General features: G+C 40.4%; 1 protein-coding gene across 1 annotated transcript in view; it reads right to left on the bottom strand.

Annotated features, from left to right (window-relative positions):
- UNC13C (unc-13 homolog C) overlaps positions 1–20741 on the bottom strand; it is a 482392-nt gene that overhangs the window by 97522 nt on the left and 364129 nt on the right. The window contains exons 21-24 of the mRNA XM_075273478.1: positions 10674–10800; positions 8509–8605; positions 8088–8231; positions 3198–3275 (exon numbers count right to left, since the gene is read on the bottom strand). Of these exons, the coding sequence (XP_075129579.1) occupies positions 3198–3275; positions 8088–8231; positions 8509–8605; positions 10674–10800 (446 nt within the window). The remainder of the gene's footprint in view (positions 1–3197; positions 3276–8087; positions 8232–8508; positions 8606–10673; positions 10801–20741) is intronic.

The raw sequence follows: 20741 nt of genomic DNA, 5'->3' as shown, positions 1-20741 counted from the left end.
CAACCAACGTACATGGCAGGAGAGGCTGAAACACATATATGTGCAATACAATGACTTGCCATCACTGGATTTCATTTCATTCTATCACTATGGCAAGTTTAATTCCCTCCGGAGCTCTAATAAACATTAGCTATCTGGGAAACTTGTATAATCAATCATACTAATGAACAAATAGAAGTCCCAGGGGTAGGTTAAGTGACAAGTGTTGTAATGTGCACTTGCTCATAGATCTTTGCAATTCATGAGACACCACACACTGGCAATTTTGTTGCACTTAAGAGCTCCCTTACTGCAAAATACTTTGCATTGATGCTGTCAATGATATCTAAAATTGTGCCCTTATGGCTATACATTTAGCTGTTGTAAGCAAAATAAAATATTTTTAATAAAATATATGAATAAAGCACCACATGGCATCATTATGGTGATTGAAGAGGAGCAATTTACCTGCAGCTGAATTTCAGACAGATGTCATTCCAGGCAGGCTTACTTAAGATATTCCCTTAAGTTTTCATTGACACATTAGCCACGCTCATCCTATTATCAGAAGCCAAATGTTTCACCAGTGGCTCATTAGAAGGAGGTCAATAAAATTAAGTGTGAGGTCCTAGGTGCATTACTTGTATTTATTAACCCCTTAAGGACTAGGCCATTTTTTGGTTTCGCATTTTCGTTTTTCCCTCCTCACATTTCAAGAGCCATAACTTTTTCATTTTTCAGTTCACAGAGTCACATGATGGCTTATTGTTTGCAGGACAAATTGTACTTTGTAATGGCACCATTCAATATGCTGTGCAATGTACTGGGAAGCTGGAAAAAAATTCTGAATGAGGTGCAATTGGAGAAAAAATGCATTTGCACCATTTTCTTATGGGTTTAATTTTTACAGCGTTCACTGTTTGGTACAAATGACATGTTACCTGTGTTCTACGTGTCAGTACGAACGCGGTGATACCAAATTTATATAGTATTTGAAATGTTTTGATACTTTTAAAAAAATGATAAACTTTGCAAAATAGAAAAAAAAATTTGTGTCATCATGTTCTAACACCTGTAACTTTTTCATATTTCCATGTATGGAGCTGGTTGTGGTGTCTTTTTATGTGGGACAAGATGACGTTTCTATTGATACCATTTGGGGAAAGATCTGATGGTTTGATCACTTTTTATTCAATTTTTTATAGGAGGCAAAGTGTTGAAAAAAAACGCTTTTTGGCTGTTTTTATTTTTTTTGCCGCTACGCCGTTCGCAGTACGAGATAAATGTTTTAATATTCTAATAGTTCAGGCATTTTGGAGCGCAGGGATACCTAATATGTTTATGTTTAATGTTCTTTCATTACTTTTATAGCTAATCTAGGGAAAGGGGGGTGATTTGAACTTTTATATTTTTTTTATTTTTTTTAATACTTTTAAAAACTTTTTTTTTCTTCTGTTACATTTATGATCAGACCCCTTAGGTACCTTGAAACCTAGGGGGTCTGATCGTTCATACTATTCACTGCAATACTACAGTATTGCAGTGAATAGGAAAATCGCAGCACTTCTAGTATACTGTATATGTAAATAAAGCAGTTGGGCTGAGATAGAAATCTTACTAATTAGCAGCAGCCTCTGTATCTGTGTTTCTCCTCTCTCACTTGGCTCTCTCCCTTACCTGTATAGATATATGTTGTGAGTTGTAATTTGATATTTCAGTCAGGGCGGGTTCACATCTGCGCCCGCTCTCCGCTTTGCAGGTTTTAGTCTTCTGCCCAAGAAACTGGACAAGAGACGGAAACCAACAGTCAGTTTTCAAATCCATTCACTTGAATGGGTTTACAAAGTGACCACCCGTGAGCTTCTTTTGCCTCTCCGCGGTGAAACTTTTTTTTTCTTAACCAGACAAAAAGTCGGACATGCAGGACTTTGTGTCCGGCTAAGAAAAAACTGTTTCGCTGTGGAGACCAGAAGATGCTCATGGGCGGACACTGACTGCCGGGTTTCCATACCCTGTCCAGTTTATCGGGCAGAAGACGAAAACCCACAAAGCGGAGACCGGGTGCAGCTGTGAACTCGCCCATAGCCTATTGTAAGATGACACTTCAGTGTATTTTGTGAGAGCCAGATGGATTTAGCATACTGTAGAGTGATTAGGATTAGAGCCTGATATGTGAAGAATAATTTTTCTCTTATATGATATATTACAAAGTTTCTTATATTTATTAGTACTATAGATTTGTGTGACATTTGCTGAAAATTTTGTGACTATTTAAAAAACCCCTTCCTCTTCATTAAAAACTTGTGAAAATGTTGCATTAAAGGGGCACGGTGGCTCAGTGGTTAGCACTGCAGCCTTGCAGTGCAGGAGTCTTGTGTTCGAAACCTGCCAAGGACAACATCTGCAAGGAGTTTGTATGTTCTCTCCGTGTTTGCGTGGGTTTCCTCCGGGTACTCCAGTTTCTTGTCACACACCAAAGACATACTGATAGGGACTGTAAATTGTGAGCCCTATATGGGAAAGTGATTGGCAATTCCTGTAAAGCACTGCAGAATATGATGGCACTATACAAGCAAGCATAAAATAAAATACATTTTAAAAAAGAGCTCTATATCTGCTGTACCAGGCACTGCAGAACATCAGATTGCATACTGCAGAAGAGAAGCCATAAGTTTTGCCTTCCTTTAAAAAAAATAAATAAATAATAAAAAAAATAAAATACAATATCTTGGGTGTGTATTATGTTTTAGAACTTTAATCCAGCTGCGGCAATACACAGTGAAGGAACTGGAGCTAGCAAGAATAATTGGGGGGGGGGGAGGAGTTTTTAAGCCTTATTCATATGAATAAAACATCTCCTTATGCAAGCAATGTAGTAGTGAGTCACCAACGAAGGACCAAAGGCTGTCTAGTCATTCCATGCAGCACTATGGATATATTGGCTTACTACTTTATGAGAAGGCATCTTTGATTAACTGAGAATTACCATCAAATACAAATTTTTCTACATTGTATAGTGAATAAATAGATCTGCAAGTCTAACGGCGCCCTGCTTGACATAGCAATAACACTTATCTGTATATGGTCATGTTAACCCAAAGCATCCCCAAATATGAAGTCAGGACTCACCAGGAGGTTCCGCATTTGCATTTAATCGCTGATCATAAGGCTTTTTAGCTTTGTAAATAACACAACAATATCCAGCATTTTCTACTTACCACATTTTCCTTTCCGCAGTGCAAGCTGAAATCATTGGATATAATTGCAGCGTACTGAAGAAGCACTTTGTTGATGGTCTAAAATGAAAGCATATATAATTGCAATAAAATAACAGCATGTACATTGTGCACTATTATTTCCTAACCACTCACTAAACTCACACAGCTTCCAGCCTACATTGGCATGAAAACAAAAATAATACACATTGAAATAGCTAACTGAACAGCATACAGTACAATGAAATCAGAAAAATGCAATGCACAACATATGAGCATCAAATATGCTAATACTGGAGCAGTTATATCAGAGAACTGTGCGACATAAGGGAGCGTTCACACTACCGTCGGTGTCCGACAGCTAGTGTCCACTGCTAATGTCTGTTCAAAATCTTGCGCGGACATTAGCAGCGGACACTAGCTGTGTCCGTGACATTTTGCATAGATTTAAATGGAGATCGGGTGCGTTCTTCTACAGTCTGTATCTGTCCTTAACTGTCCGTTCCCAAAGATGTCCGACTTTTCAAGCGGACAACAAAAACCTACATGTCGGGCACCGACGGTAGTGTGAACGCCCCCTAACACATTTTAAATCATTGGTTTCACAGAATTGAACAGTTTGTCCCAACTGTAATTTTAATGACATATTAATTCAATATGCTGTACAAAAATGTCAGACTTTAAAGGGGTTGTCCAGGATAAACTAATACTTACACCTAAACTAAACTCCCTCCCCCCCCACCTAATTTCTAATTTACTCCAATCAAAAAAATCTATAATTGCCCATATCCCTGGAGCAGTTACCACTCCAGGAACACTTTCTGATAACTGGTGACGTTCCGTTTCACCGCTTACAAAACGGAGCATCACCATCACCTCCCCCCCCCCCCCATCCCTTGCAATACTTACCAGCCTTCCTGTGCCCAGGGAACGGCACCTCCCCCTCTTCTTCTCTTCTGGTAGAGGGAAGAATAGCTTAGCCAGGGAGATGGGAGGGTGGGAAGAACTAGTAATGGGTGGGGTCACTATTCTAATGAGAGACAGGGAGGGTGAGTGCAGGAGTGAGAGAGGAGCAGGGCTGGGTAAAAGGGAGTTACTGCAGCAGCTACACAGGAAGCTGTACAGCATGTAAACATATACAGAAGATGCAGCAGCAACCAGAGACACATAGAAATCACTCCAAACCCTGCCAAAGGTATATGGGTATACTTCTTAATCCATTACTAGCACTCTCAGACCTTTATAAAAAAAAAATAAAAATCTACCCGGAAAACCCCTTTAAGCAGGAATTGCAATGATAGCCTTAAAGAGGACTTTTCACCACCTCTAACTCTTTGCAATGTTTAATAGATGACACTGCCTCTGGCACAGCTAGAATTATTTCTCTAGCCAACCAAAAGGGCTGTTATTTTCAACACCCAGTATACCAGTTAGCCTCTTTACTGTCAGGTGGGTAGCCCTGGAATGAAGCAGGGACAAGGACAGCCCACCTGACAGTCTAATTAGCATATTGGCTGAAACTAATTTAAATTGCCCGAATGCTTTGAGTAAAAAGTGATCAAATTAATAAAAATTCCCCAAAATGTTTACCTGGCCCTGCAAAAAAAGAAGGCCTATGCATATCTGTACACCAAAATATAAAAAGTTAAGGGTGTCTATATATGCCAAATTTAAGAAAACAAATGTTTTGCAAAGTTCGGGATTTTTTTAAGGGGTTAAAATGTAAATCAAACTATATAAATTTGGTATCCTGAAATCGTACTAAAACATAGAATACAGCTAACAGGTAATTTTGGATACACAGTGAATGATGTAAAAATGAAGCCTTTAAAGAGGACCTTTCATGTCTTCGGGCACATGCGGTTTTACATACCACTAGAAAGACGACTGTGTGCTGAATTCATATCAGTGCAATTACCGATATCTCTTCATTGTCAGAAGGGGGTTCCAGGCTGGGCAGTAAGCAGGGCCGGCTCCAGGTTTTTATGGGCCCTTGGGCGACAGAGCCTCAGTGGGCCCCCTTGTAAAGGAGGTGGGGGAGTCGAGACACTGTGCGTTGCAGATGAAGCGAGTGACGTCATGCAGGAGTGTGGCGTCACCAACGCCATACCTCCCAATCTTTTAAAGAGCAGAAAGAGGGGCAAAATGTGCGGCGCGCTCTGCGCGCCGCTGCAAATTTAGCTCCACCCACTTTTATGTTGATTCCACCCATTCTCATTCATCATGTGCTCCCACACAGTATAATCCTCCTACAGTCACCTGTAAATTATATGCCCCCCCTCCATCTCTCCCCCAGTTTCATATACACCCTTCCTCTGCCCCCAGTTTCATGTCCCCCCTCCATCTCTGTCCCCAGTTTCATCACGTTCTCCCCCTTCATCTGCCCACAGTTTCATTTCCCCCGTCTCTGCCCCAGTGTCATGCCGTTCCCCCCCTCCCCTTCATTTGCCCCTTCAGTTTCATTGGGCCCCCTCCATCTCTGTCCCCAGTTCCATGCCGTTCTCTCCCCACCCCCTCCATCTGCCCCAGTGTCATGCTGTTCTCCCCCCCTCCATCTGCCCCAGTGTCATGCTGTTCCCCCCTCCCCTTCATTTGCCCCCAAGTTTCTTTGGGCCCCCTCCATCTCTGTCCCCAGTTCCATGCCGTTCTCTCCCCACCCCCTCCATCTGCCCCAGTGTCATGCTGTTCTCCCCCCCCCTCCATCTGCCCCAGTGTCATGCTGTTCCCCCCTCCCCTTCATTTGCCCCCCAGTTTCTTTGGGCCCCCTCCATCTTTGTCCCCAGTTTCATGCCGTTCTCTCCCCACCCCCTTCATGTTCTCCAGTGTCATGCCGTTCCCCCCCCTCCCCTTCATTTGCCCCCCAGTTTCATGGGCCCCCTTCATTATGTTTCACCTTAATATGCAATACAAAACAAACACTTACACTCACCTTCTATCACTCACCTTCCCTCGTTCCCCCGACGCTCCTCTCTCTCTCCCTCCAATCACATACGCGATGCAGGAGCTGTGAGATCAGCTCCTGCTTAGCTCCGGCCCGGCTTGCGTGTGTAGGCGTGATGCGATGACGTTATCGCGCCTACACACGCAAGCCGGGCCGGAGCTTTAAAGCAGGAGCTGATCTCACAGCTGCTGCATCGCGTATGTATTCCAGCTCATCGGCAGACGGACGCCGATGAGCTGAAATTGTGACAGGCAAGTGCCGGGGGGCCCCCAGAGGCTCTGTGGGCCCCGGCACTTGCCCGACTATGCCGTGCGCTGACGCCGGCCCTGGCAGTAAGGAACACCCCTTCTGACAGTATAGCGCTATGGACAGTACAGTCAGGAAGGGCATTTCCAGCTAGACTGTCGGGAACTCCCTTCTGACAGTGAAGAGCTATCGGTAAATGCACCAATATCTCTTCCCCTGTGACACATAACAGGAAAGCCGACAGTGCACTGAATTCAGCGCACTGTTGGCTTTCTAGCAGTATATAAAACCTCATGTGTCTGAGGACATGAAAGGTCCTCTTTAAGAAAGTCACACAAATGCATTTTTTCTCCAGTTCTACTCCTTTCTGAGTTTTTTCCAGCTTCCCAGTACATTATACAGAATAATACATGGTACCATGAAGAACAATTTGTTCCGCAAATATTAACCCCTCATGTGGCTCTGTGAATCGAAAATTTAAAAAGTTATGGGGTTTGGAAGGCAGGAGTAAAAAAAAAATATCGAAAAATACCTCAGACAGAAAGGGGTTCATTATATTATGTGTGACCATCATATGTTTGAATGAGTTTGTTTGTTAGAGCCTTTACATATGCTGTGTATAGTGTACAAATAAAGGTCAATAGTAATAAAAGAATAAACTTTATAAGAAATAACATTGTGCATCGATACACATGTCATGAATAACTAACACATACTATGGGGTAGTATATCTGTTATATCCAGGGACTCTCTTTTTATACCATCTGGAAAGCCATGCTGAAAATATCTTAAGTTCTAAAAACTGCTTAAGTTCTAAAAGCCAGTAGTGAGAATAGTGTGGGATGGTGCAGTCCATATAGCACAGTTGGCAACATTACAGAAATTATTTCCAGGGAGTTGTTCCTGCTGAGAAAATCCACTGAAGCAACACAAGTGAAGTAATATCTGGGCAGGCCTAAGGGCTAACAGAGTGGGAATATATGTATCCTGAACTATTCTTACTATTATTATTCGTGAATCTTATTAAACTCATTTGGCTCTTCAGAGCGTTAACCTCCCTCTTGAAAAAGGGATATTATTACCCATGATAGAGAAACTCGTATAACAGGGCTGTTTTAGAAATGAAAACCCTGAATATTTCCAAGAAAGGTAGATCTGTCCAGCAGCTGTCGATAATAATTATGGTGAGCTAACAGCAAAAATTCGCAATGAGCAAATTTTATGAGCATTAGCATTGTAGATAAGAGTATAAATGGTGCCAAAATGCAGCAGTAATGTCAGCACTCAGGGGGAGAAAAGCAAAGTCAGATAGAAGAACCAATGTCAGAACTTAGGCAACACTACACTAGCATCAAGTGGACACTGTGGTAATGTATGTAGAATTGACCTAAGTACTGCTAGTAAAACCAGCACTAAGTAGACAAATCCTAAGCAATAGGGAGAGGTAAGTAAGTTTTTTTTTTCCACTTTCCCCATCTTAATATTAAAATAAAAGTTTATCCTGGACAACCTCTTTAAAGAAGGCTGTAGTGATGTTGGCAAAGCAGAAATTCTGTAAGCACAGTAAAAATAAAATAAAAAATGAAATGAAATAAAATTAAATAAAATGTATATTCTAGTATGGACAAAAAGTCCCTTTTTCGGTGGGGAAATGATTTAAGGCACTCATTACAACACATACAGAACAGCAGCTCACTGAAATTTACCTTTGCAAATCTTCTCATTAAATGAGAAAGTGCCTCCGGATTAGGGCACTCCAGTTTCTTGATGATCTCAAAGCTTTGATTTAATTGTGTGAAGACGTCAACAACTGAGCAAGAAAACAAGGCATGTTCTGATGTGGCCTGGAACTGAGAAGAACAAGGGGAAGAGATGAGAAAATATTTCTTATATTATACATTTCAGTAGCTCAATAACCATCTAAAATTCCCACTTTTAGAAAATAATGTAGTATTAAAAAATAATCTAGATCAAAATAATAGATCAAAATTGAAAAAGAGGAAGGATGGATATGTTTATGGGGTCTTTTAGGGGAGTGTAGGATTAGAAGACTTTTGATTTCTCTTATTGGCCCCAGTTATAAGTTGTTGTTTTTTAACTTAAAGAAATTGACTTGAAAAAACTTACTCCATCCTTTTTGTCTCTTTCCAAGGCTCCATGAAGAAATTCCATTGATACATCTTCATTTTCATCCAACCACTGAATAACAAAAGGCTCAAACCACCTGAAGAAGATCGAGAACATTCAGTTTAAGGTGAATAGTAATGCACAATTATAAAGTCTTGACATTAAGCCTTTCTATTTGTGCATTCGCTTAATATTTTAGAAAGGCTAGAGGCTATCTGACCTTTTCCCACAGGTATACAGGTCTGGATAGAAAATGAAAGATTAAAATGTTATTTGAAACTATATTTTTATGACAATTTTAAGTTTTTATTTCATTACAGAATCTTTCTCATGTTAGCAATGTATTGCTTATACATGTATTTCATAGAATAAGGGAAAACTTGACTGCTCAGACAAACAGCAATCAAGAAAATGGGGGAGTCTTGTCCCCATTCTGAATTGAGCAGTGGTCGGGCAGCTCACACGCACTCTATTTATTTCAGGGGGAGTGCCAGAAATAGCCGAGCACTGTTCTTTGGGTATCTCAAACACTCTCATGAAAATGAAGCAGCGCACACACTTCTGTTCATATATTAGATTGCTAAGTCTCATTCACAAGTCGCCAAGGGTGACAAGGACATTCTTTTCCTCTGTGGTACATTAATTGCAACATGTCCATAAATATCCCCTATGAAATATGCTGATCGCTTGAGAATGGAAGGCAGTCTCTTTTCCACTGTGCAGTTCAATACAGGCAAATTTGGCTACAAGATGTGTAGTTGCATTTGACCGGCACTAGTTGATCAGTTTTGAGAAAAATCCTGCTGAATATTTTTTTCAAAGCTGGTCATCTTGTGCAGGATATCTCAGGATATCTGTAGCTAAGGGCCAAAATTAGAAAAAATAGATATTTACCTTAATATATTTATCTATCTCAAAATACAATGCGACTGATGTTACTCTTTAGCAGATCACTTTTTGAAAGAAAACGGATCTTAAAAATATAAGCCAAACAGACAGTGGGCGGAATTTATTAAGAGTGGTGTTCTGCACACAAGTCCTAATTAGAGATGAACGAACAGTAAAATGATCGATATTCGATATTCGTTTTGAGTAGCCCCTCAATATTCAACTACTCGAATCGAATATCGAACCCTATTATAGTCTATGGAGGGAAAATGCTCGTTTCAGGGGTAGGCAACGTTCAATCAAATTATACTTACCAAGTCCACGAGTGAGGGTCGGGCTGGATCCTCCGAGAAGTCTTCTCCGTGCAGTGTCCCCGCGGCATCTTCCGGTCTTCATTCACTCTGCCAGGCATCGGGCCTGGGCAGATCTGACTGCGCATGCCCGCACTACAAGTGGGCATGGGCAGTCGGCTCTGCCCAGGCCCGATGCCTGACAGAGTGAATTCAGAGCCAGAAGATGCCGCGGGGAAGCTGCACGGAGAAGACTTCTAAAGGTAAGAGAAGAACCAGCGTTGATTGGCTGACTATAGCATTCGGCCAATCAATGCTGGTTCTGCATCAAACTTTTCCATTCGAATAGCGAGTGGTACTCGATCGAGTACGAGTATTTCGAATACCGTAGTATTCGATCGAATACCTACTCGATCGAATACTACTTGCTCATCTCTAGTCCTAATCTATTCCCCCACTGGCACTAACTGAGCCTGAATTATTCAGGGGCACTCTTCCAAAAATTACTCTATAGTCAGCGATCTTCTGGTGTAAATTTCAGGTGTAACTCTCACCTGTATATTGGCATGAGTCATAATAAATTGGTTGGGTCGAGTTGTTCCTGTCCCGGCCCACCTTGCTCTCCACCCCATACAGCTCACTTTCAAGCACAGAACAAACAATGTGGCACATCCTTAGCACAAAAACAAGGGCTGTGAACCAGAGATGTGTCATATTTACACCGCTCTGTTCCAGAAAAACTGGCATAGATGGGTTCATGGGTTCGTGATAAACAGAAATAGTGACTTGTTGATAGAAATAGACACTGCACATAAAACCAACAAAAAAAAGCCGTATAATATCTAGTCTGAGCTTTAGAAAAATACTTTCAATGTCATGTGACTGTATGGCATAACTTTCAGACATGAGCTGGAATTTACAACTTACATTATCATTTTATCTATTTTCAGTATTAATTTAATTTAGAAATGCAGAAATAAGACTTACAGAGAATACTCGGGGACGGTATCCTTGAATGCAGGAAGTTCTCGAACGTATTCATTATAAAACCATTTTACTTTGAAGTGCAAATTCATATAATCTGTGCTCTTGCATAGACGGTGCTTTTCATGTTCTGTAATAAAAAGATTTAAAAGTCTTCATTGTACGTCCAGAGTAACAATACATTGTAGCAATTTCATTGTTGGGATTATGTATACAAGAAAATTGTGTGATGAGTTAAAAGCATGAACTGGCTCTAAAATACAATCATCACCATAGAATACAAACATCCTCTTAGCAACTCAAATAAATGTGCGGTGAAATATTTCTTAGTCAAATCCTAGCTGATAAGATTTGTCCTCCTCAAATAACGTACAAGACGATATCTTAGGATGTTTACAAATAATGCAGAGATGAGCAGTCAGCCGTAGGAAGCTCGTCATATGAATGTGGAAAAACATTTACAGACGTAGTAAAGTTTATGTAGCCATTAACCCCCTTAAGGACCCAGGGTAGTTTGTACTTTAATGCTTGGTGACTTTTTTCATATTTTCCCTCCTCGTCTTCCAAAATACCGAACTTTTTTATTTTTCTGTTACATAGCTATGTGAGGATAAATTGCAGAAAGAAGCAATCCCACTCTTCCAATAAAAAAATATTATTTATTGATGTTTTTTAAAACATAAAAGAAAAATAATAAACATACATGTAATAATGGGTGGATAAGACCAGTAAGGTGAGTACTGATGATTCCTGAATGCAAGCATGGTATATATTGGAAGAGTTGTATAAAGCAAAGTCATTATACCAAGTAACATGTGTAGTATAGGCAAAATATCCTGCAAGTGCACACCTGGGTATAGTTAGTAAATATGCATAGAAAACTAGCACTCACAAATAATAAACCAGAGGTAGAAGAGGAAGCATATATATAATAATCTTATAATATCATACCAGTGTGAAAAGTACAACGCCTGATGTGTGTTACAGACTTCGTCAAGGTACATCAAGCTATGTGAGGGCTAATGCTTTGTGTGACAAATTGTACTTTAATTTGTCACCATTTTGGAGTACATGTAATGTTTTCATTAGATTTTATTTACATTTGGGGGGGTCCATGTAAAATAACACACAATTATACCATCATTTTTGGTCATTTGCTTTTATGGCATTCACACTTTGTCTGGTGGGTCAGTACGATTACACCAATACTATATTTATACTGTTTTTGTTTTTTGTTTGTTTTTTTAAATAAAATTTTACTGCTTTTACAATTAAAACATCATTTTTTGAAAATGAATGATTTTCCTGAGGTCACCGTATACTGACACCTATAACTTTTTTTTACTGTATTGTTGATGGAGATATCTCAGGGTTCTTTATTTGTGTGAGACAAGTTGCAATTCATATTGGTACCAATGTTTGGTGTGTATGACTTTTTGATAACTTTTTATTGTTATGTTTTGGGGAAAGCAAAGTGACCAAAATATGTTAATGTAAACCCCTCGGAACCCATGATCTTATTGCCGGCCCCATATCAGTGAATACAGCGCAAGTCACCCAAGTGCAATGGTGCTCCATTCACAAGGGGGGGCTTTTGGTCCCCCGTTCTCCTAATCACTAGGGCACCTAGCAGTTACACCTGTAGTGATTACCCTTTAAGTTAACATCATTCTGACACAGAGTGTTAAGTCAACTCTTTTAATAGCTTTTATTGTTATATTATAGCCGTGATCTACCGTCCACCTGGCTCACCTTACCAATTTCAGGATCACTTCGCTTCTTAGCTTCCCTTCTTTTCATCTAGTGAACTTCCCACCCTTATCACTGGTGACTTTAACATCTCCATTAACACCCCTGTCTCCCCAGCTGCCTCACAGTTTCTCAACCACTTCTTTTGGTCTTTCACAACTTTCCTCTTCCACAACCCATGTATATGGCAGCATGATCGATCTTGTCTTCCATCGACTCCTCACAGTTTATAAATTTACTTTTCTGCCACTCTCTGATCATAACCTTCTGTCTCTCACCATCAGTGCTCTCTCCCCTTCACAGGATACACCTACCCATCATACATGTAGGAATTTACATGCTATTAACACCCAGCACCTCTCAGACACTCTACAGTTCTCTCAGTACCCAATCGCTTAACTCTCCTGTCACAACCAGGCCACCAGTTACTATAATGAAACACTTAAAAGTGAACTGGATGAGGTGACCCCCCCTCTACTTGAGAAGTTCAACGCAGGAGGCAGCAACCCCGGCAAGCACCATATACACTTTTTGTTCAGCAGTGCTCTAGATGTGCTGAACATCTGTAGAGAAAAATCACGTAAACCTGCAGACTTTCTCCATTTCAAATTTATACTCAAAACCTATCATTCTGCCCTTCACCTTGCCAAACAAGCCTATTTCTCCACTCTCATCTCCTTCTCTCTCTTTATCTCCTGTACCCCTAAAAGGCTCTTTGAAACTCCTCACTCCCAAGGTGCAGGTGCCACTCACAGACCTTAGTGCAGAAAACCTGACCACTTATTTCCATGACAAAATTGACTAGATACGTCAGGAAATAACTGCCCAATCCCCAGGTGGCATTGATTCCCTCACTTACCACACATCAGACTGTTCATTCACCTCTTATGAATGTGTTACAGAAGAGGAAGTCTCTCAGCTACTTTCTTTGTCTAACCCTACGACCTGCAGTATTGACCCTTTCCCGTCACACTTTCTCCAGTCTCTGTTGCCTGCTGTCATAACTTATCTTACTAAAATATTTAACCTGTCATTCTCTTCTGGAATTTTTCCATCCTCTTTCAAACATGCTGTCATAACCCCGCTATTGAAGAAATCCTCCCTTGACCCGTCCTGTGCCGCTAACTATCGACCTGTCTCTAACATCCCCTTCATCTCCAAAATCTTGGAACACTTGGTCTATTCTCGTTTAATCCGCTATCTTTCTGCTAAAAGCAATAAAAAGCGATCATGAAGTCATACATACCAAAAATTGGTACCAATAAAAAATACAAGTTTCCTCAGAAATAATGTTCATAAAAGTTAATCAGAGCATTTCATGTCCCCCAAAATGGTGTCACATGTAAGTACAAGTCGTCACGCAAAGAATAAGCCCTCTACCTGTATATATGCTTTCTTTTAGATGCACTGGATCAATGACAAATAGTTCCTATGGTGGACAACAGTATATTTTACAATATTCTAAAATGTGATGTTCTTAGTGTTTACTGAAACATAAGATATTGCCTGCTTTTCTCTTCCATATATCATGCTCCTTATCCTATACCCTCACTATTTTCTATACTTTTAAGTACAAAATCTAATTCTAAAAGTTCTAAATAAGCACAGATTCACAAAAACATAATAATATGTATTCCCTAAAATATCTTCCTGTGAACCTTCATAATTTGTGTAGCATGAATTAATAAAGACTGCCGAGCTGCATGTTTCGACTGTATAGTTGTTTATTAATATTTCGCTCTCTCAGCATAAATGATAATTCTGCACATTTATCATGTGAAATAAAGTCCATAAACATGTATATAAGAATTTGCATTGCTGAATGTCTTGGGGTCCCTCCCCAGTTTGTGGTCGGCTTACATCTTATTTCAAATGAAAAAACTGAGCAGCGATAGATATTAAATCTGCAACTACATCAATCAGACAAAACTAAAACCCCAGTAAAGTTGTAAACTAATCTTAAACAAGATAAAACATGACATGTTTTATTGGTACATTATTAAAAGTTATGTTTAATACATCTATAATCACACCTCCCTGATTTGGGAATACCGTTATTCCAGTTTAAATATAATCCTGCAGTGAATAGATAATATTACAGCATATACACAAATGCAAAGATATAACATACAAAATCACAGCATATGCAGTTGCAGGAGTAATTGAGCTCATGAAAAACCTGTATATTAGATCAAGTGGTTCAATCTCAGCCATCCTAGGTTTTCCAAATGCAGAGATCAGGTGAGCAGGTGCAAGTTATATGGTCCCTTGTTTCCTCTAAATTCTCTTATTCCTGACCCCACAAAGATTCCCGACCTTCCAAGGGCAGTACCATAGAAGCTGTCCCTTACAGTCCCTGTCCCTGTCCCTATGTTTCATGGCTGGGTAGGCCAATCCTCAGGAGATGTGTAACCTGATGGGACCTAGAATATCCTACAGCATGTGTGAAAGTTACCAAAGTCAAGAAAACCCAGGAACTAAGATAATACCGTTCATAACTCCACAGTGTTGGTGTAGAATATTTAGCGGCTAAGATCTAACATCCCACAATAGTGGTGAAGCATCCCTGCCTGACCACTAACTAATTCTAAAAGTTCTAAGCAAGCACAGATTCCCAAAAACATAATGATATATATACCCTAAAATATTTTTCTGTGAACTGTCATAATTTGTGTAGCATGAATCAATAAAGACTGCCAAGCTGCATGCTTCACCTGTATAGTTATTTATTAATATTTCGCTCTCAGCATAAATGATGATTCTGCACATTTATCATGCTAACTAAAATCAATAAACATGTATAGAAGAATTTTCATTTCTGAAAGTCTCAGGGTCGTCCCCAGTTTTGTGGTTGGCTTACATCTTATTTCCTAATGCCTTATTTCCTAACACAGATACAAGAGTTTCCTCTGTGAATAATTTTTGTTTTAACTTCAAAGGCTGTGAGCCTGTGACATAATGCTCTTAATGTATTTGAAGGACTAGAGGAAAACCTTAATTGAACATTTATTTTTAATTATCCTGGACTATCGAGAAGCATTAAACAGCCCTTCACAGTTCACCCTTTATATGTATTATATAAGGAAAATGTTTGTTTTCGTACCTGAAGGGGCTAAATCTGTCACATGGTTTTATGGCATCTTACAGAAATCACTGACCTGAGAACTGATAAAAACCTGGAATTTGTTTATATTGTTCTTACATTGTTTCTACCAATAGCTAATAACCCTCTACCCCCTCCCCCCCCTTCCTCCTGGAATTCTATCCCTATGTGCCCTTTTGTACAAAATTATGCATCCTTCAGAATTGGCTTTAAATTTACTTGAGAAAGGAGCCTAGAGTTCCGAAACGTTGTAATCTGTCATCATTATTAGTTAGCCATTAAAAAGCTATCAACTACTGAAGACTATCAAGTTTTTTGTTTTTTATATTATGTATTATATAGTCAGATGATGTCCGATAGAATGATAGCTTTGTCATGATGTGTAATTATCATGATGTAATGCCACACCTCTGAATATCATATTTATAATACTTGAGTTCTCATATGTGGCAGAAAGGTATTTCAGCTATTAAAATGCTGTGATCAATAGCTATAGCAAGATAGCCTCCTCCGCCACCACCCCTTGCCTCTGTAGGGAAAGATTGCAGGTTCCAAGGGCTTGCCATGGCAGACAGTAGGCCAAGCAATGTCTGGACTCTGGAATACTACTGCTCACTATACCCCCCGATACATTCTTTAAAGGGTGTAGTTTTCCCCATGTGGACCCCGAACGCAGATGTAAATCAAGCCTTAGTTATGTTGAAAGAAAAATACAAAAGTTATGAATATTTGAAGGCAGTAAACGAAAATATGAAAAAAGTCACCGAGCATTAATGTACATTGCATCCTTGCATCCTTGAGTGGTTAAATACCTACACTACACTTTTTTGCAATTGCTAGATGTAGGAATTTCCTCTGGTGACAAAGACTATAAATAATCATACATGGTTATTCAATCTGATTATAGCCTTGTGCTATAAGAAGTGATAATAAAATTCAGTATCACTATGACTCGCAAAGACAAAAATAGGCTCATTACACTAAAAAAGAACTAAACCTAGAAATTATAGACACAATTAAATGAGAGATAATTACATATTAAACAGGAGATAATAATGTCCATAGGGCATGTCAGTCAATAGGATTTTCTGTATGTAACTAAAAGTAACAATGTAATCCTGCAGGGAACATAGGGGTTAATCTTCTGATGATCTGTTTTATTTTTGACTGGGCTTAACTATCTTTTTGTTCTACTGCAAATATAACATGGGGAGATTCCTGCTGTAGCCAGTTATCTTACAGCCAGATATAGCACAATGAGGAAGAGAAGACAAGGGGGGTTATTGCTGAGCTGCTGGAACACATGAAGAGTATTTATTTATATGCTTTTCAGTTATAAAAAAAACAAACAAACCATAAATATAACTTGTAGGCAATTAAAAGTTAAACACTTTTGCAAATATAAATAACTATACATTTCGCAGACTTTGGGGTGTTCACACTTGTGCCGCTGACCACCCGCTGTGATTTTGCTGAAATTGCATGAAAAACAGCTTGGGAATGGCTTGCATACGGTCAGTTTAAAAATCCATTCATTTGAATGGGTTTTTAAAGCAAACCACTGGTGTCCATATGTAGCCTTTCCACTGTGAAAAAGCTTTTTTTTTTTTTTTGCACGGACACCAGTGGTATGCTTTAAAAATCCATTCAAATTAATGGGTTTTTAAACAGTGCACATGCAAGACATCCCCAAGCTGTTTTTCCTGCAATTCCGGTAGAATCACAGTGGGCGAATAGTAGGCACAAATTTGAACACCCCCTTTATCCAACCATCTAAATAGTGACAGCATTTTGTACTGATCGGTTACAAATGGATAAAATCAGATATGCAGGTACTGGAACTTGCAAAAATGTAAAAAGGTTTTTATTACATAAAATACACATATGACAATACAACATATTACAAACATACAAAAGGGGGCGACTGAAATACCCAATAGATCAGAGTGAAGATGGGAATGATGGTAAGTATGCACAATGAAAGAAATAAGTTAAAGTAAATAACATAGACACAGGCCCGCAAATGTACAAAGAGCAGCAGATATAAAACAAGTGCAGCAAAAAGAAGACCACTATGTAGTGCTGTAATAGCAAAAGCCATATACCACAATTGTTAATCACCTGCCAAATTATAATAAATGTACAGGCCCATGAATGATGAAAAAACGAAATTATAATAACAGTTGCATACAGACCGTGTAGGCCCAAGGCCAGATATCCCACTCCACTCCGCACCCGACGCGCGTTTCGCCCGTTAGGACTGACAAAGCCCGAAACGCGCGTCGGGTGCGGAGTGGAGTGGGATATCTGGCCTTGGGCCTACACGGTCTGTATGCAACTGTTATTATAATTTCGTTTTTTCATCATTCATGGGCCTGTACATTTATTATAATTTGGCAGGTGATTAACAATTGTGGTATATGGCTTTTGCTATTACAGCACTACATAGTGGTCTTCTTTTTGCTGCACTTGTTTTATATCTGCTGCTCTTTGTACATTTGCGGGCCTGTGTCTATGTTATTTACTTTAACTTATTTCTTTCATTGTGCATACTTACCATCATTCCCATCTTCACTCTGATCTATTGGGTATTTCAGTCGCCCCCTTTTGTATGTTTGTAATATGTTGTATTGTCATATGTGTATTTTATGTAATAAAAACCTTTTTACATTTTTGCTTAAACTTTAGTACCTGGTGATTTTTTATGGTTTTCCGTTTAATCACACCAGAGGTTGTACCCATATGTGGTATATGCTTTGTATATTTATTGAGGTACTGGAACTTGTCAGAAACCTTAATTTCCTTAATGTGGACAAGTTATCAGGTATGTAGACTTCATGCATAATATAACCTGATTGGTTTTCTAACAATTACCAGACCATAGAAAGTTCTTGCATTCATGGTCCTATCCACTGTCACCACTAAAATGCTTAGTGAAAATCTTTAATAGTCTGAAAAATTTAAATTATTTACAATTTGTAAAAATGTTTCTCTACATTTGAAATCTGTTTATGTTAGTAGAAAAATCCCTATTATTTTAATATGAGACAAATAGGATTAAGCAGGGCAGGTACATTTTTAGATTAGTGGGCCCAGTGCAAACAGTGCAGTGTGGACAACCCCTCCACACACACATAATTTAAAGGGATCCTATCATTCAGAAGTCATTTTTTTCTGCCTAACACGCCGGAATAGCCTTAAGAAAGGCTATTCATCTCCTAACTTTAGAAGTGGTCTCTGGCCCGCCGTTCAGTAGAAATACCGGTTTTTACCGGTATGCAAATGACTTCTTTTGCAGCACTGGGGGCGGGCCCCAGCACTCAAACAGCACTGGGGGCGTCCCCAATGCTGCGAGAGAACTCTCTCCAGCGGCGCCTTCAACTTCAACAGCAACTTCCTCTTCTGTCGTCTTCTTCCGGCTGGGGGGGTCACACTCCGGGGCCCGCACAGTCGGCTCTTCCATCGGCCGGCGGCCATTTTTCGGTGGCCTCTTACGCGCGCATGCGCAGTATACTCCTGTTCTCCATAGAACTACAGGAGTGTACTGCGAATGTGCACGTAAGCGGCCTCCAAAAAATGGCCGCTGGCCGGCCTGTGCACTCGGCTCTTGCCTGTGTCCCGATGGCAGAGCCGACTGTGCAGGCGCCGGAGTGTGACCCCCCAGTCGAAAGAAGACAACAGAAGAGGCAGTTGCTGTTGAAGATGGAGGCGTCGCTGGAGAGCGTTCTCTCACAGCATTGGGGACATCCCCAGTGCTTCGAGAGAACTCATTTGCATACTGGTAAAAACCCGGTATTTCTACTGAACGGCAGGCCGGGGACTACTTCTAAAGGTAGGAGACGAATAGCCTTTCTTAAGGCTATTCTGACGTGTTAAGCAGAAAAAATTACTTTTGAATGATAGGATCCCTTTAACATTTCCTTAAGTAGCCCCCAGATGCACAGTTTACTGTATGGGTAAAGTGGCCCTGAAACAGGGGAGAAAATATAAGAAGGAAGAGCGGGTATATGTTTTTTTTGTTGTTGTTCAATGTTCCTTTAATAGGAAGAGGAATGCATGCCTCAGGAGACTGGGAAAGTGCAGCTCATTCAATCAAACAGTATGTGTGACTGATTATGAGAAAACAGGTAGATGGGTGGTCAATTGATTTATAGGTATCGTTCAACTCATTTTTATTATTGACCAATCTTCAGGATAAGTCATTAATAAGACATCACTGAAGTCTGGGTCCATATGAAGGATTCCCACTGATTCACTATTTACATTGCAAGCTGTCTGTTATATAGTGGCCGTGCAATATAATTACTGGTTCCTCCAATAGAAGTAAATGTATAAGTATAATGACATTGCTTGGTGCTATGAGACAGATACTGTGCAATGGAAATAGCGAGAAGACCAAACAACTGATCAGCGGGAGTCCCAGGCAGAAGCGTAACTTGAAGCTCCTGGACCCCAATGTAAAATTGGTAATGGGGCCCCCTACCTAGCATGTGCTGTCTAGAATAGCCTGTGGGACCCTTGTAATTTTAGTAATAGCTACTTCTGCACCCCTGATAGCTGCACCCATGGTCCCAAGTGTTGGACCTATGCAAAGGATAAGTCTTCAATAAAAATGAGATAGACAGCTTATAAAGGGAAGTGATGAATAAAACGTGTACCGTATTTTTCGGACTATAAGACGCACTTTTTTTCCCCAAAATTTGGAGGGAAAAGAAGGGTGCGTCTTATAGGCCGAATGTGGCGCCTGGCATCCGCTGTAATAGAGAGGCGGAAGCCGGCAAGTGATAGACGCCATTACAGGTGCCGGGGCCTGAGACATCGCTGCCCTGCCCTGCATGAAGTCAGCAGCGGGAGGGGTGATGCTATTCCGCTCCTCCATCCCCCCGCCGCTGGCTTCATGCAGCGCAGGGCAGCGATGTCTCAGGCCCCGGTGTCTATCCCTCCCCGGCATCCGCCTTTCTAGTACAGCGGATGCCGGGTCAGTATCAGCGGCCCCTTCTCCCCCTGTAGAGTTGCAGGCCGGCTCCTGCGCGGCGATATCGCAGGAGCCGACCTGTTCGGGTGACAGCCGGGAGCCTAATGAGGCTCCCCGGCCTGTCACTGCTGTATTAGTATTGTGGCTGGTCTCTATGACCAGCCGTAATACTAATAGACAGAATGTCCCATAGATGGCAATACAGTTGTATTGCCGTCTATGGGACTTGCGATCAAGCGACCGC

This window comes from Leptodactylus fuscus, chromosome 5 (genome assembly GCF_031893055.1).
Source record: "Leptodactylus fuscus isolate aLepFus1 chromosome 5, aLepFus1.hap2, whole genome shotgun sequence".
Classification (NCBI taxonomy): domain Eukaryota; kingdom Metazoa; phylum Chordata; class Amphibia; order Anura; family Leptodactylidae; genus Leptodactylus; species Leptodactylus fuscus.
Note: the sequence above shows the minus strand (reverse complement) of the source record. Positions and strands in the feature narration are given on the sequence as shown.